General features: G+C 40.2%; 1 protein-coding gene across 44 annotated transcripts in view; it reads left to right on the forward strand.

Annotated features, from left to right (window-relative positions):
- Trpm3 (transient receptor potential cation channel subfamily M member 3) overlaps positions 1–17,964 on the forward strand; it is an 834,738-nt gene that overhangs the window by 607,149 nt on the left and 209,625 nt on the right. For 20 of the 44 annotated variants that reach the window (XM_028894696.2, XM_028894758.2, XM_028894948.2 and 17 more), the window contains exon 7: positions 11,654–11,728. The exons of the other annotated variants lie outside the window; for them this stretch is intronic. In XM_028894696.2, the coding sequence (XP_028750529.1) occupies positions 11,654–11,728 (75 nt within the window). The remainder of the gene's footprint in view (positions 1–11,653; positions 11,729–17,964) is intronic. 44 annotated transcript variants of the gene reach the window in all.

The following is a 17,964-nucleotide window of genomic DNA, read 5'->3' on the forward strand; positions in this document are numbered from 1 at the left end:
ACTGGGTGCATTGGGATTTCCACACTGCCAAGCCGCTAGAAAGATAATTTGATGCTGTTCGCCCTGGAATAACATCTGACATTTAACTGTGGCCTTGCCTGATGAGGCCACCCAAAGCATTTTTCTCTAAAGGAGCAGATTAAAATGAGTTTGACATTTATTTTTTTAAAGTAAACAAGGAACAGAAATGATTATAAAATTCCTAAAATATGATCAAATGATATAGGAATTTAGAAACCTCTAGGGGAAATTTTTTTATAAAGTTCTTGTTGCAATACACCTATTCATATATAACTTTGTACTTATTCACACAAACTACAAAAAGAATGGTGGTGAAAGGTGTGTGTCCCAGTAGGATGGAATGGTGTCTGTAATACATGCCAGCTTTTTGTGGAGAGCATTTCTTCTTTCCACTGAGATGAGTCTTATAAACACACTGGTCCACGAGGTAAGGCAAAGCTTTGTGAAAAGCCAGTTGGTTAAAAGAGATTAGGGAAGTCCAGTTGGTTAAAATTAAAATTAAATTGGATTTGAAGTTTGCTATGTGCCTATGAGGTACACACCAATTTAAAGCAATTTATGACAGTGAGGTTTTTATAATTAGAAGTAAACACTCATGGCTGTGTCGTTCATACCCTGATCCCTTTACTACCATACTTGGCAACCACTCTGAAAGATGGCCTTTGCATAATTTTCATCTATGGTGGTACAGCCTCCCTTAATAGACACTTAAAACGAGAGAGGGAACCTGAAGTTGTTCCAATCTCTGGTATTTAATTAATGACATGGAAGAGGGGTAAGAATACTAACATCCTACAATATGTAAGACAACTTCCTATGAACTCCTGGTTCCCAGCCAATGGCATCCCTTAGGATGTTTGAATACATGTAAAGGAAACATGCATTGCTGTTTGAAAACATGTAGAAGAAACATCACTTAGAAATAATGCTGAGGTGAGAAATATTTAACAATCTTCAAGGACGTTGAGACCCTTAAAGCCCTAATGCAAGATGGATGTTTGTGGGAAATTCTCTGTAATATCTAACTTCATTAGTGCTGAGGATGAAGCTTATGCTCTCCTAGAGATGACCAATGGCATCTCTGCATTAGAACCCTTGATGCATTTGGAGTCAGGGAATGAACCTGAGTTGACCACTGTGCCATCATGGCTGTATAAAAGCTGCTTTTTATTTGAAGAGACACACTGATTTGCCCAACAGGCAGAACCAGCCCATGATGTAAATCAAATCAGAATTTCCATTTCAGCAGCACCCGCTCCTAGACCATTGCTTTGGATGTTTCAGGCCCGGTGATTCTGGTACTCCAGGCTGGGAGCTCTCCTGTCACAGCCTTTGACATCCATAGAAATCCCACAGTATACAGTTGTCAGCTAATATGAGGATGAGACAAAACCCAGAAAGGCAATTGCTTTACCTCTGAGGCCCTGGCAAGCTCACTCTTTGGATGGCATTGCCCAGAGAACATTCTAATAAATCAGGGTTCTACCAGAATAGATATCAGATGTGAATACACAAAAATACTAATTTTTTTATCTATAAATTACTTAGAATTATTCTAGAAGTTAGAGGCAGGGAAGCAACGTAAATCTTGAGCGAATGAGTAATTCATGAAGCAAGCACTGTGAGGCAATTTTTCTAAAAAATTTACATTGTATATCTAGCAACTAGCATATATATTTCATATCCCTAGACTATAGTAGATCACATATATATACATATATTCATATTTTCTATTATTAAACTATGGAGCCAATTCTCCCCGAAAGGTTAACATAAATCAAAGAACCTCTTGAATTCATCAATACACTTATCAACATCACTAACACCGATGGGCAGCAATGCTAAGCAGTAGTCACCACTTGGATATGAAGGATGTTTAGTAACCTACCCAGCTACATTGTTGTAAGAAATGTGAAAACTCCAGATGTCTGAATTTTTTTCCTAATACTCTGAAGAATGACACTGGAATGTTGATGAAAACTGCATGAAATCTGTACATGACTTTTTGCAATATAGCATTGTTTTCATTATGTTAAATGATTATGTTACAGATGTCACCATCATCTGCATCTTCTTAAGATTCTGTCTTTCAATGTCTTGAAGTCTTCACTGTAGAGGTCTTTCACTACCTTGGTTAGGTTTATTCCTAGATAATTTTTTTTTACTATTATGAATGAGATAGAACTCTGAGCTCACTATTGATATATATGAGAGCTACTGTTTTGTTTTCTTTTCATTGATTTTGTATCTTGCAGCATTATTGTTTATTAGTTCTAAGAGTTTTCTGTAGGGTATGCAGACTCTTAAGTACAAAACTGTTTTGTCTACAAATGGAAATAGTTTGACTTTTTCCTTCCCTAGTGTTATCACTTTAAAGTCCTTCTGTCTTATTTCTCTAGCTGAGAGTTGAAGTACTATTCTGAATAAGAGAGGTTTGAGTAGACATCCTTGTTTCATAACCAATTTTAAAAGAAAGTTCTTACCACTTTTTTCCCATTTGGTATAATGTTGGCTATATGTTTGTTGGATATAGCCTTTATTTTTTAAGTTATGTTAAATTTATTCCTAATATCTCCAGGACTTTTATCATGAAAGCTTGTTAGACTTTATCAAGTGCCTCTCTTCATCCAACAAGATGATTTATGGTTTCTGTCCTTAATTTTATTTCTATGGTCCACTATATGTATTGATTTGCATATGATGAGCCAATTCTGTATCTATGGGGTAGAGTCCACTTGATCATGATATATGATTGTCTTAAAAGTGTTCTTCATTTGTGTTGGGAATTTCTGCATCTATTCAAAGGGAAGATTGGTCTGTAATTTTTTTTGTTTTTCTTTTGTCTTTACCTGGTTTTGATATCAAAATGAGTAGTTTCATAGAAAGAATTTGGTAGTGTTCCTTCCCATCTCTTCTGTGGAACAATTGAGAAGTGTTGGTATTATATCTTCCTTAAAAATTAGATGAAATTCAGCAGTGAATTCATCTAGTTTATGCCACTCCTGGACATATGCCCCAGGAGATCCATATCCTATCACAGAGGTACTTGTACGCTCATGTTTCTTGCTGCCCTATTACTAAAAACAAGATCAGAAGCAGCCTAGGTGCCCATCAACAGAGGAATAGACAATGACTATTTAGTTAATATGAGCAGTGAAATTTTATTTATGTGCAAAGACAAATGTAATTTGCAGCAAATAGATGGCTCTGAAAAGTATTGCCTCAAGTAAAGTGATGGAAGCTCAGAAAGAGACCACATGTTCTCACTCATGTTTTTATCCAAGTTTGTAATGTACACATGTAATATCTAAATGAAGAGGAGACCAAAAGAAATTAAAGGGTGCTAAGGAATGGGGACAGGGCAAAAAAAAAATACATGTGACGTGGAGGAAAGAAAAATACACTCAAACACACTTTGTTCCAGAAATACCATCATGCTACTGTGATAAACTACTGACCAAAACCATCTTGGGGAGGGAAGAGTTTGTTTCATCTCACAGTCTACAGTCCACCATTGAGGAAAGACCAAGTAGGAACTCAAGGCAGAAACCACAGCAGAATGCTGTTTACCGGCTTGTGCCCTCTGATTTGCTCAACTGCTTTTCTTATTCAGCCCAGGCCCACCTGCCTAGTGATGGTATGGGTAGTGCCCTCCAGAATCAACTAGCAATTAAGAAAATGTCCATAGATGTGCCCATAAGCCAATATGGTTGAGGCAATTCCTCAGCTGAGGCTCCCTCTTCCCAGGTGGTAGCTAGAGTTTTCCTGGTCTTGCCTGACCCATGGTCAGGACAAATCTCTCTTACCCGCCAGTCCCACAGCCACTCAGACCCAACCAAGTAAACACACAGAGACTTTATATTACTTATAAACTGTATGGCCATGGCAGGTTTCTTGATAACTGTTCTTATAACTTAAATTAACCCTTTTCTATTAATCTATAAGTTGCCATGTGGCTTGTGGCTTTCCGGTATCTTAACATCTGCTTCTCATTGTGGCAGCTGGCAGCATCTCTCTGCCTCAGCCTTCCACTTCCCAGAATTCTCCTCCCTCTTTGTCCCACCTATACTTCCTGCCTGGCTACTGGCCAATCAGCACTTTATTTATTAACCAATCAGAGCAACACATTCAGAGCATACAGAACATCCCACAGCATGAGGTAACTCTAATTTGTCAACTTAAAACTAGCTAGAATCACCAGGCAATAGTGGCACATGAATTAATCCCAGCACTCGGAAGGCAGAGCCAAGAGGATCTCTGTGAGTTTAAGGTCAGCCTAGTCTACAGAGCGAGATGCAGGACAGGCACCAAAACTACACAGAGAAACCTTGTCTCGAAAAAAACAAAACTAGCCAGAATGTGTGCTAATTTTAAATTTTTAGTTATTTTTTTATGGCAAAAAAGTTGTGTGTGTGTCGAGGGGGGGTGTTTTAGCAATTGGCACTATGAATAAAGATGGCCCATAGCACAAACCTCACAGATCACTTTTTCCTGATAAATCTTGTTATAACTCACAACCATTGGTCTTAGTTAGGACCTAGGCTCTGCTCCTGTGACAATAACCTGAAGCAAAGAGGTGTACATGGGATCAAAAATGACTATTCCTACTTACATGTCATTCTGAACACAAATCCACAAATAATGACAGCATCGTGGTGTCAGGACTCAAAATTCTTCTTTGGTTTGCTCTACATCACCATTCATGTGGTTCCCATCAACACATGTACATTCTAGCCAGAATGAATCAGAAAAAATGAACAACTCAGCGTTGTAAACAAATCCCTCCTCCACCCACACCCACCCACCCACCCCCGCAACATACACACACCTTAGAGGCTCAACAAAGTGATAGCATTTTGGTTTATATTTTATATTCATCTTGTGTCGCCCACTATTTATAGATATAGACTTAATTCAGGAGATAGACAGAAAACTAAAATGTTATCACTAGGCAGGGCAGGAAAACTGTTGGGAGACAGCTGGACCTTTAAAATCAAACATTCCATGTAGCAACTGGCTATTGGCTGGGATTGGCCTATGAATAGAGCATGTCTGTCATTCATAAATACCATGCCTGTCTTACCCAGGATGCTCACTGGGGAAGTTAACCTAAATAGTGCCTATAGCATAGGAGTCAGGCTTGCTCTTTCCTGCCTCGCCTTTAAGCTTCTTAGTATCATATGGTAGAAACCATATTGAGACTAAGCCATCCTACGACAACTAGACTACACCTCAACCCTGATTTAACCTTGTAAGCTAACTAATCCAAGAGAAGATCCTCTTAGTTTCAGAATAATCATCTATACTGTGCAATGCATAAATGTGTGGTTACACATTAAGTAACATTTTAAATAACAAAATAGTAAAAATATGAAGGCATATGCTGTGCTTCTATAACATCTTATTCCTAATGGGGACGACTCAAAGATGAATCCCAGAAAGCAATTCTCATGTAACCTACACATGGCTATTGTCCTGGCAACAGGCAGGAGAAGACCAGAAATGCCTTGGCCCTCTGTGAGAAGGAAAAGAGAATTATATTAATGAAGGAGAGAAGCCCATTCTTTGACTCAGTGGAAGGAATCTTTGAGGAAACTGAAGAGAAGATGAGGAGGTGTGCTAACACCTCATGTCGGTTACCCAGGCTTGCTTTCTTACACTTGAATAATCCTGAAGTAATAACTAGTCATTGTACAGGATAAAGCCACTGGGAGATGGAGTGCTGATGAAGTCATCAGAGGACTAATAAACATATAAATGGGTATGTCTGCTAATGACAATTACAAAAAAATTTCTTCAGCTATAATTAATCTTCATAACTAGTTCACTGGGTTCTTTGTTTTAGAGATCATATACATGTCATTATCAACTCAACCCTAATTTTTCCTTTAATTTTTAACTTGCATTTTCAGCCAGACTTAAGTGTTAGATCTATATGTAGATGCAGTTTCAGTTTGAGCTTAGTGAGTAAACAAATCCAGGGTGTGTGTATCACCTTATACATTTAATGAAGCCACAGCAAGAACTTTAAAAATAAACTCTCTTTTCTCTCTTATACTCCATTGTTTACAACAATGTCTTTGTTCCACTTCTGGCTATGTATCCTTTCCCACTATCATTTTATAAAAATAGCTTGAGTATTCCTTATCTAAAATGCCTGTGTTGCAGATTTCAGAAAACTGGGGCTATCAAATTTTCAGATTAGGGATGTTTGATCAATACCAAAAATTGTAAGTATTGTGACTTTCACATTCACAGGTTTCTACAGAAAACAAATGCTTAGAAATCCCATTAGAAAAAAATAATTTCAAAGGACAGCCAAATAAAGGATATATTCACAGCTATGACAAAGAGCCAATTTCCATAGTATGCAAAGTATTTGTAAATCAAAAGGAAAAATGTGTAAAACCCTATTGAAAATTGAACAAAATATATCCATAGGAAGGTCGTGAGGAAGAAAATAAAGACTTGACCATCAACAAAAGAAAAAGTTTTATCGATCAAATTGGCAAAATCAAAAGTCAAGATAATCTAATGTCAATAAATGCCACATAAATAAGAAATATGTGTGTAAATGTAGAAACCCTATTTAGCAGATACTCTGCCATTCCTTTTAAGTGTACAAATCCTTTGAGCCTACAATTTCACTACTAGGAATTTATTCTGTATATATTTACTATAATATTGCTCACAGTAGCAAAACAGAAATAACCTAACCATTACTCAATTAGTTCAAAAAATTATAGAGACATGTAGTGAAATCCTCAAATTATTATAGATAATGAAATAGTTCTATTTGGGCTTGTATAGGAAGCTACGTAGAGGTATCTTTTAAGATATCTAAAGTTATCTTTTAAGTCAAAAGTCTATTCTATAATGTAATTGTTTGCTTACTATAATCACATTTTAACATTTTATACTCATATGCTTATACAATAGGCCTAAATATTCTAGGATACTTAGGATCCTAGATAAATAGTACTTCACAATGAACCAGGTGGGAGACAAAAGACAGGAAGTGATACCTATACTTTTTACTTTTAAGACTTTTTGATGTTTGTCTAAGTCAGGGGTTTTAGTACTATGATGAAAAACCGTGACCAAAGCAACTCAGAGAAGAAAGTATTTATTTGGCTTAAGTTTCCATATCACTTGAAGGAAGTCAGGTCAGGAACTCAAACAGGGCAGGAACCTAGAGGCAGGAGCTGATGCAGAGGCCACAGAAGAGTGCTGCTTACTGGCTTGCTCCTCATGGTTTGCCTGCTTCCTTTCTTTCTTTCTTTCTTTCTTTCTTTCTTTCTTTCTTTCTTTCTTTCTTTCTTTCTTTCTTTCTTTCTCTCTCTCTCTCTCTCTCTCTCTCTCTCTCTCTCTCTCTCTCTCTCTCTCTCTCTTTAGTTTTTCGAGACAGGATTTCTCTGTGTAGTTTTGGTGCCTGTCCTGGATCTTGATCTGTAGACCAGACTGGCCTCAAACTCACAGAGATCCGCCTGGCTCTGCCTCCTGAGTGCTGGGATTAAAGGCATGCATCACTACTGCCCAGCTCAGCCTTCTTTCTTATAGAACCCATGATCACCAGCCCAGGGATGGCACCACCCACAATGGGTTGGGCTCACCCCCATCAATTATTAATTAAGAAAATGCCCTCCATTTGGATTTCATGGAGGCATTTTCTCAGTTGAGTTTTCCTCCTTTCAGATGACTCTAACTTGTGTCAAGTGGGCATAAAACTAGCCAGCCTGATGTTGAATTTTACAGTAAACAGAGACAAGTTTTGCCAAAGAGGATATGAATAAGCCTTTGGAAGTAGTCCCTCTATCCCTGTAACACAGGACTTTGATAACTTCCTTTCCTGCACACATACACACACACACACACACACACACACACACACACACACACACACACACACACACATATATACCATGTTTTAAAATAGGTGTTATGTATGAGGTGTGCAAAGTAGAATTATAAGACATGTTTATCATAAAACCATCTCATATAGTTCCCCATCTCCTCCCTATGATGCATTGTCATAACCTACTCATTTGGCAAACTTCCTAACTACAGCACACCACTGTCTACTGTAGTTCTCATGTTGTGTGTCTTTTTAAAATTGTTCTTTCAATTGTTGTAGCCTTTAGCTCTCTTCTCCTGATTCTCCTACCCCAGCTTTAGGGTGACCCCCATCATACCTGATCAGGAAATGTGAACCTGCATCAAAATACCTCTTCCCTGATCCATGCAGTCTTAGCTTTGCCTTAGGAATGAAGAATCAGCAAACGGTCCACTCAGGACACTTAAGGGAAAAGAGGCTGGTGACAGACACACGAACAATAGTCTCAAGACACATATGAAGGTTTTATAAAAATAAAAATGATGGGGCCCGTGTAACAAATTCCATGCTTGTGTTTAGTAGTAACTAAAATCAGAGCCCAAGTCATATTCCCGCTTTGGAGTTGGCAGATGACAACATGGCCTAAACACGGTCCCAGTACTAAACTATAAATAGATGTCCTGTTACAGAGGGGAGACTGGAAACACTCTACATCTGTGTCCCTACCAAGAGGAAAATACGGCAGCCCAACAACTAGTCATTTCTCTGTCATCACACTCCTGGGCACCCCCAAAGTCCAGCTCCCTCTCTCCCCATTAAGTTGCAGCCCAATTGGCAGATGTTTCATGTTCAATACTGTCCATATGCTGCCCATAGCAGAGTGTCTCCAGTACACTCTTTACCTCAGTATAATTTTAAGACATTTCCTATGCAGGCAAAATGTATACTGAATTTCTTTACTTTTTTAAAAACGTGGCAAGACCTACTGTCGTTTTAAAACAAACGGTGATTCTGACGTTCCATTTTCCCATGACAATGCTTCTTTGGGGCTTTTTTCTTCACAAATTTGCCTAAGTGCCCACACTACATAAAGCACTGTAGGGGCTGCAAGGCACAGCGGGCATAGCTTTGTGCTTGAAGAACTTAGTCTTTCAAAGAAGTCAACGAAACCTTGTGTTCACCGAGTGCTACTCTAAATCATTTACAAGGACTAGCTGACTTAATCCCAACAACAGCCGTTCTTCATCGGTTCCTTAGTAAGCCAACTGAAGTGCAGAGGCCAGGGACCAGACCACAGAACAGAGCGTTACTGAGTGGCAGACCCAGGAAGTCTGTGTCTGAGCCCACACCTGTACCAACCTGCTCCAAGGGGCTGGCCGTGTGTGCAGAGGCGGTGCTACAGAACAGCAAGAGCTCCATGCCCTTTGTGATACACAGTACAGTGGCAATTCAGACAAAACCATTTCTGGGTGGAATATTCATGGGAATGCCTGTCAAGCAAGATTTGACAGGCACAATGGGGGCAGCACACTTACACGCCACGCAGGCAAACACTTTGAACAGGCAGAAATTTAGTCAGTACCTAGAGTTGAAACCTGTTTCCTTTCTCTTAAGTCTTATCCTCTAATGGCACAGAGAAATTTTCTGGGGCACACATGAAGGAGAGCATGTGAACTCAAGTTTGTTTTTTAGAACATAAAAGTCATTAAACTCATAAGGAGAGGCATGTATGCTTCACTCTTTTTTACTAACAGAGAGTCTTAGGGAGAAACTAAAGGTGAATACAGAATGAGAACATAAACAGTACAGTGTGTGTGTGTGTGTGTGTGTGTGTGTGTGTGTGTGTGTGTGTGTGTATGCATGCGTGCATGCACACACATGCCACACAGACATATAGATGATCTGTAGGCCTCATCTAGCTAACTGCTTTCATTCTCTATATAGAAAAGCCACTTAGAGAAAACCAAAGGTTCTACCTGAATTCACAATGAATTGACTTGATGGAGCTTCTACCTGAACCCAAACTACACACAGCTTGTCGTTCCCTGCTCAGCAGCATGTCACTATCTTAGTTTGAGGGATGGTTCTCTGTTTGGTACAATGCCCTAGGAATTCAGAGGAAAAAAAAAAACTCTATGCACCTCAGCAACATATACCAACACGGCGCTTGTGGAATCAATGTTGTCTCAGGACAAGATCTTTAGTCCTTCATCCCCCCATCTTCTCACTTATCATCTCTCTGCTGTGTCCTGGGGGTCATTAAGGAAATAGCAAGACAACCATGGATGCAATCACTGCATCCCTTTGCCTTGACATTCCGGTTTTTGACTACTACCACTCTTTGCCCTGCCCTTTAGCACAGCATCCTTTGAGATTTTTCTTCATGAGGCATTCATATATCTAGGGAAAGAATAAACCGAAAATACCAGCACATGGTTCACTCCAGGAACATGTAACAAAGCCAGATTTATTTAATTTTAATACACATTTATGTATTGCTTAGTTCCATCCACAATACTTATACTAAATACCTAGGGTGGGAGTGTATGGTTGCCATCTATTAGAAGTTTTGCTTATAGCATTAACAAGTGGTTTGATGGCCACACACAATTGTAAGCTAAATTTGCATCCTCAGAAGCACACTAATTATGGATACTCTGGGAAATGTAAAACTGTTAATTTTGGATTGTTACCTTATAAACAGAGAATCTAAAGGAAGCAACCCATGTCCTGAGTTTCAAGGGATACTGCTTTGTGGTTTTCTCAGTGTGTTCCCTGTTCTAATAATGCAGTTTTATCAGAGGTGGACATAAGGAATGGCTCAGCGATGACCCATGAAAAGAGGCACAGTGCCTCTGACCAACTATCCATTCCTGCCCAGCCAATGGTCCCAGCAACTGCCACAAACTGGGGCTTCTCTAGAAGTCTAGCTCTATCCTAAGGAGCTGGGGTCTGGAATTCCCTTATGTGCTGCTCTAGGGTAAGGGCATCAGAAAGACAAATACAGACTTGCTACCTTAGGCCTAGATTTGATAGTAGATGCTGTTTGAGCCACCTAGCCAAATGCTGGCTAACTTAGCCAGTGAGCAACTCGCCAGACAGGATCTTAACCAGGTGGGAGGCAGAAAAGCCAGCTTGGTAGGAAACCTGACATATTGAAATGACTGTGATACCTTTTAAAGACAGAGAGAGGGGGCAGGCAGATACTCCCCTGGCTAGCCAATGAGAGAGTGAGAAAAAGCAGAATGAGAATCCTCAGTAAGTAACATTGTTCATGCTTAGTAACAAATTAAGTAGATTAGCATGTGACCAGCTAATGTAGCTAATTGTTTGATAATGGAATGTTTCTCTAAAAAAAAAAAAAAAAAAAAAAAAAAAAATCACGGAAATGCTTCTAAGACAGAGGCATGAATCTGCTTCTTGTCCTGTCCTGGAAGACACAGAACTGAAAGAGTGTGATTATCAGTTTACCTGATACACCAGCAACCAACACTTTCCGGTTTTACCAAACCCTGGAATAAACATGTAATATGAATGTATCTTATTCCCTTCACCTCCCATACCTATCCTAGACTAGAACAGGACAAAATATGCTTCCTTCAGCAGAAGGCATGTTGATCTTATGAATCTGCTTGTGTTTGGTTTTAAGAAGTCTGTATGATACTTCACACAGCTCTGCATGTGTGGCGTGGGTTGCACGCACACAGACTTACACAAATCAGGTGGTCCATCTGCTTTAATGAAATGTGTATCCAACCATTGGGCTGTAGAAATTTCAAAGCTTTTGTTTTTTGACAGGATGCCTGCCGTTTTTCTCTCTTGACTCCCGCTTGTTTTACTCATTTTGGGGTACTTGCCAATTAGACCCAATTGGTAAGTATAATTAACAAGAACCTTGAATTTCCTCTTAAACCCCAGCCAAGAAAATTAACCATAGAAACTATCATTTCTTTTAAAAAATTCCTAACCATGTCACTCTTCTGACTGCTGCTCATCTCTTCTAATACATCCATCCCCACCAGAGCTTAGTGATCCCTTTTTACTTGTCATCCTGAAGATGCCACCTAGAACAGCTTAGCAGCATTCTAAGATACGACTAAAAGGAAGGAAGCATTTACTCAAGTCTCAGATACGATGCAAGACATTGCCATATATACTGTCTCTTTTAATACTTGACAAAGGTAGAAATCACATGGCTCTTTATAGTTATAAAATGATATCTCAGACAGATTATACCTTTAATCTTATATCCAACTACTTGGGCACCTGGGTATATACCTAGGCTGCTGTGATTCTCAAACTTTTATGCCCCCTTCTATCCACATGCAAAATATTAGCTCACTTAAGAAGAGGCTCCATAAACGCCAGCTACCTTTGAAAGCTTGAGAGCATTGTTTCATTCCGCACCTAGTTGAGGACTCACTCTGTTCAGGACTCGGTTAATGATTGCTTTGAATGAGTCATCCATGAGGACTCAGGTGGGGAGAGAATGCTGGTCAGTGGCTAAGATGCTGGAGAAACAGCATGAGCAGGCAAAGGAGAGGGTGACTAAGAAAGGGCAGGCGGAGGCAAGCGGAGAAGCTCCTGATCGTGTACATGGCTACTACCGTCCTTCTTCATGTGACTCGTGGACTTCCCTTTGTCATCCTATGCCTGAGAATATATGAAGGAGGCTGGGAAGGCAAAGGGACGTTCAATTGTCATCACTGGCATCTTTTTTGATCATTGCACCATCATCAAACGCATTAGGATAACCATAACATAAAATTTTCCATCACTGAGCCCATAACTTTCCCAAGATGGGGGGTAACAACTCTATACATAATAGAGCCTTACCCAGGGAAGTCAAGAAATGAGAAAGAGTGAATTAGACTCTCACATATTATCCACCCCAAGTTCAAACTCTGGTAAAAGAGACTAAGCTTCCTCCGAGCAGGTCGCATGTATATCAAGAACATCCTAGTGCCTTCTGTAGATGCTCTGGTCTGTTCAGACCAGTCACACAGGCTTTCTTCTGTCTCAACCAAAGGCCAAGACTGAGTATAGTTATAAGTACCAAGTCATAGGCAGTTACTGAGGACTGTGATGACTATGCCATTTTTCAAATGTTCTCAACGGCCTGGGTTATTCAAAATTTCCTCTGCCTTTTAGAGAACTTTCTATCTAAAGGAGAATTGGGGGCGAGGCATAATATTCTCAACCCTGACTTCTCTCCATTTGGTGAAATGACTTGGCACAAGTTGGTTGGGTAAAACATTGGCCATCCTTGTTAATTAAAAGTCACTTTGAAAATCAAAACAGTGAAGTCAAAACAACTTTGGAGAATAGAAGAAATATTAAGGAAAATGGTCTCTTGGTGTTTGCCTGTCTTGTTCATCTGACCCTTTTCCAATCAAACTAGGATCCTTCTCTTTGAGAAAAGGAAATTTTTCACTTTGGAATTACTTGTTCAGGGATGGGACAGTTCTTTTAAACAAGTTTGACCAGGTAATCTGCCCAGTGTTCAAATGGGATCCCCTAGGCACTTTTCCATGGAGTGAAGAATGGTGAGAAATCTTTGCAGATTAGAAAGATTTAAGTAGGAAATAATTGATATTTTTGTTCTCAAGATCAGCCAAATTTACTTCTGCCGGCCAGTTAAATAGATTCTTTTCATGATAACAGGACCTTTCTTGTTTCATTGCTAAGTGAAAGACTCTCCATATTATTCTTGTTTCTTTCCTAACTTCTTTTTCCCACAATGCCACAGGGACATTCTAATCCACTCATTCCAAGATGCTTACAGTTTCCTTGAAATAATATACCCCATTCAGTATGTTTTGTCTCTTTGTGATACCTGCTGGGAATCAACCCTCTCCTATTACTAATGGTGACATTCTTTTAATCTCACAGCCTATGAATCTACCTTCCAAGTACTTCCCTTCCTTGATGAACCTCATAGGTCCACATTCCTCACATCTTCCACATCTCCACTTTACTCTCTAAAACTCTCTGGTAGTACCTCTTGGTCATTAGTAATTATGTGTCCATTTCCCTGCTCAGCTGCCTGTCACCTGCAAACTCTGAGACTATAGGAAATAGAACCTGCATCTTAAGCATTTTTATCATCCTGTGAACTGAATTCAGTCCCTGGCACATGCAAGTGGGTGACTGGTAGACCACTGTTGTACATGGCAAAGCTTAGTCTTCCTACCCTTGTCTTCAGCTTTGGTTTCCAGCCTGACGTGACGTACACTTGGAGGGCTTAGACAATGTAGCCCAGAAAGGAAAAGACAAATGAGGTGGTAACGTGACGGAGAGACTCAAAGAAGAAAATTGAATGGGAAGGTGTATACGCAAAGACTGCCATGAGCACCATGACTGGCACAGAAGAAGAAAGTCTAGGAAATTTGAGTGTGTTCCTATTCTGTGACGATTATTGTTAACCATTTCTAACTAATGCATTTAGAAGGTTAAAAAAAATCGCATTGGCCAATGCCATCATGGCTTTGGTATTTCTATTTATACAGAAAAGGAATTATCTATTGATTTCTCCCACTGATCCAAAGCAATAGTCACCTGTGTCTTCTTTTCAGTCTAGATTAGGATCAATTCATTTGGTAGCAATGCAAAGCTAACTATAAAGTTAGGCAAACAGAAAATAGATGGGAAAACTTGTGCTGACTGATGCTTTTCTGCCATAATCATCAACTCACAGTTAGATATATTTAGAGAAGAGATGGTATCTCATTCCCTAGGGGTCTCAAAGGAACGTGGATTGAAACTCCCATTTGCTGAAGATGGTTAGAGCTGAAGAATTCAGCACAAGCCTTCCAAAGTCCCTTTTGAGGGTTGTTAAAAATTTGTTTAATCCCTGCAAAACATTGTTTGATTTCAAGCTCTTGAAATGAAAGAATCTAAAAAGCAAAATGGAATCCATATAGTTCTGAAGAATAAAATAAGGGTCCAGGTGTCACTAATGAAGTTATCATTGTTTTAACAATAAAAAAAAAAGTTTGAACCTTAAACTCTCAGCTCATTAACCCCTTAAAAAAAGTGAGGAAAATAAGAGATTTCATGCCTTAATAATAATAGCCAAATAGGCAAGGAGCAGATTCCCCCCCCCCCAGTCTCTTTTGGCACCCATGGCTGAAATAAAACAGCACTCTTCTCTCACTGAACAGGCTGTCCCTGTTCCACACTGGAGGCCAGATTTCCAAACTCAGCAGAGGTCTACATGCCACAGCCCAGCAGGCAAACACTCCAGTCCTACAGCACAGGCAGCAGAATCTGCGACCGTAACAAGCCTTGGCGTCCCTGGGTCCACATGGGGATCTGTGGGCAATTCCTGCTGCAAAGAAGCAGTGTGGGAGGGGGGAGACTAGGTGTTGCCTGTGCCAGAACAGGGAGGGTGCAGATTGAAGAGTCAGCTTTTCTGGTCATCAAACAAATCCGAGCTGAGCCCTGCCTCATTAGCAGCCTTTCTTCCACCCAGAGGGAGAACACAGGAAGTGGGTACCGTCTGTGCTGCACATTAGGGTTTGTTATGAAATCCTGGGGGAGGCTGGGGAGCAAGCAGCAACTGAACACAGCATGCCTGCGTGAAAAGTTCCCTGCACCCCCGCTTGCCAGCCTCAGAACCTGGCCTGTTGAGACACAACCACATTTGTTTTGCTCTGTTGATTTGTGTGTTACCATTAGTCAAATACTAAGAACTGTTGCGGTATGAACTGACATTCATAAACTTAGATACATTGGAAATGTCACATGATAACATTTTCCTTAATTCAAATAAATTTCAACATCCCCTCCATATACTTTTTTGTTAAGTTCGAACTTGCCATCAATATTAGTCTCCTCATCACCCCCAACTGTGTACTATTTAGTGGTTTGGTTTTTTTTTTTGTTTTTCTTTTTGGTTTTTTTTTTTTTTTGTCACTGTGAGAAGCATTTGAGTTGGACACAGCAGTACACACCTGTACATCTTGGAAAGCTGAGATGGCAAGCTCTTGGGTCTGAGAACAGCCTGAGCTATAGAGCATGATCCCATTTCAGAAACACAACAAAATTGAAAAAATCAACTTAAAAATGAATTAATATTGAATGCATAGTTCCTGAGTGATTAGCTGTATTGCTTTGGGCCCCATGATGAATTGGTACATTATTGTAGGAGTCATGATCAAGCAAAACTGCTCCCCGTGACTAGGAAATGGGAGAAAGATAAGGCTCGCACAATCCCTTTCAAAGGAGAGCCTGCAAAAATCTAAAGAGCCCCTTTTTATTATGCTTTTTATTATTTCCCCCATGTCCTAGTTAGTGCCATTCTGGAGACTTTAATCCATGCACTTGGGGGAATCACATCTATAGCACTCCCACATGCTCCCCAACTTTCACTCTCTCCTGCTTGCAGACAACTTAGGAAATTAAGGAAGGGCTCTCAATTCCCTCACTCAAGGTGCCATGATACAGAAGTTGTCCACATCTGTCCCATCACTCTGTGGTGGGCCACTCTGGCACTCCTTAAGAAATGCAGGGAATCCCATAATTTTAACTAGAGGGGTGGGGAACACATGAAGAGGCAGTGGGAGTTGGAAAAAATGAGAAATGAAAAGAGAATAAAAAACAGGACTTAGGGTAGCCCTGATATCAGATATCGGAGAGATAAAAGGAATTACCCAAGAGATGGGGGTGGGGAGCAGCTAGCGGGGTGGGAGCAGTCCAAGGTGGTGGACTGTCTGAAGTCAAGAAGAATGCATTTCCATCAGTGGGATGGGCACTAGGCTCCTATGGCTCTTAGCCAAGTAAGAAGTCCTGAGAATCAAACCAGCTACTGGGCCAGGAAGCTGAATCTCTTATCCTGGCCCCACTATTATATTCTTCCTTTACTTAATACCTGGCCACACCTGTCCCTGTCAAAGACACTCCCCTTTCTTTTATCCCCTTCAGGGCATGAGTTTGGCCATCTAGAAAGCTTATCTTCAAGTAATTTTGCTTTTAGCAGCTCTAGTAAACACCACAAACCTGCCATGAAGTGGGAAGAAATATACCCAAATGGCTCTTTGTGAAATGAGGAGAGGGAAAAACAAATGAAAAACAAAATTTAATTCAGAACTCCATAAATTCTCCTAAATGATGAAATACATTAGTAAGTGTGTCCTTTACTTATAAACAAACACCAAGAAGAAAATGCAAGTATACATGAGAAATTTAACTAGCACAGTGAAACTCCTATTAAAATGGGGGAGTGGATTTTATACAGTCCTAAGTAGCCATGTCTAGGGGCTGAACTGCTAGGGAGTTCATCTACCAACGAAAGCAGTATACCACTGAAAGTCCATCAACACTGGGCTCATACATCCATGTTTCCAACTTGGTCATTCCCCAGTGCACACTCAGGATAAATGAACAGATTTTTTCCTTCTATGAATTTCTTTAGCACATTATCTAGGCCCAAGCGTGGGCAAACTGTAGCCCCGGAGCCAAATCCAGCATACTATCTATTTTTATAAATAAAGATTTACTACAACATCCATGCTGTGCTAAAGAAAGTATCTCTGGATGGTTCTATGTCACAATCACCAAGTGGGGTCCTTTAAGTGGGTCCATCCTGCCTGCAAGGCTCAAAATACTGGCTTTTCTGGCCCTTTAAGGAAGAAGTTCGCTGGTGGCATCATCATGCTTTAAGGTAGACTCCTAGGAACAGTGTGCATGGTTTCTGCCTCACCCCATGAACTGCTCCTTTATTTGCTTGAGTGGGGCACATCTGAGATGTCAGTTGGTTTATTTTGTTGCCTCCCCCTGCAGCTCAGGCTAAGCCACGGGCTCTCAAAGTGTGGTCCCCGGAACAACAGCTGCAGCATCCCTGGAAACTGCATCCCTGAAACACAAATTCTCACTGACTGGAAACTCCCAGGGAGGGGCAGGCTGTGCTTTCAAGCAGTGCCCCCCCCCCCCAGAGGTGATTCTGATGGGTTTAGAATAATAGCCTTCATCCCAGCACAGACCCTGGCATGAGATTTCCACACACCCTTTCTTCTGATTATTTTCAACTGGGCAAATGACTGTGTACATGAGGGTTTCAATTTTTAAGGCAGTCCTTAAAGGACCACGTTCTTAGTTAATAAAAATCT

The sequence above is a fragment of the Peromyscus leucopus genome, chromosome 1 (genome assembly GCF_004664715.2).
Source record: "Peromyscus leucopus breed LL Stock chromosome 1, UCI_PerLeu_2.1, whole genome shotgun sequence".
In the NCBI taxonomy this organism is placed as follows: domain Eukaryota; kingdom Metazoa; phylum Chordata; class Mammalia; order Rodentia; family Cricetidae; genus Peromyscus; species Peromyscus leucopus.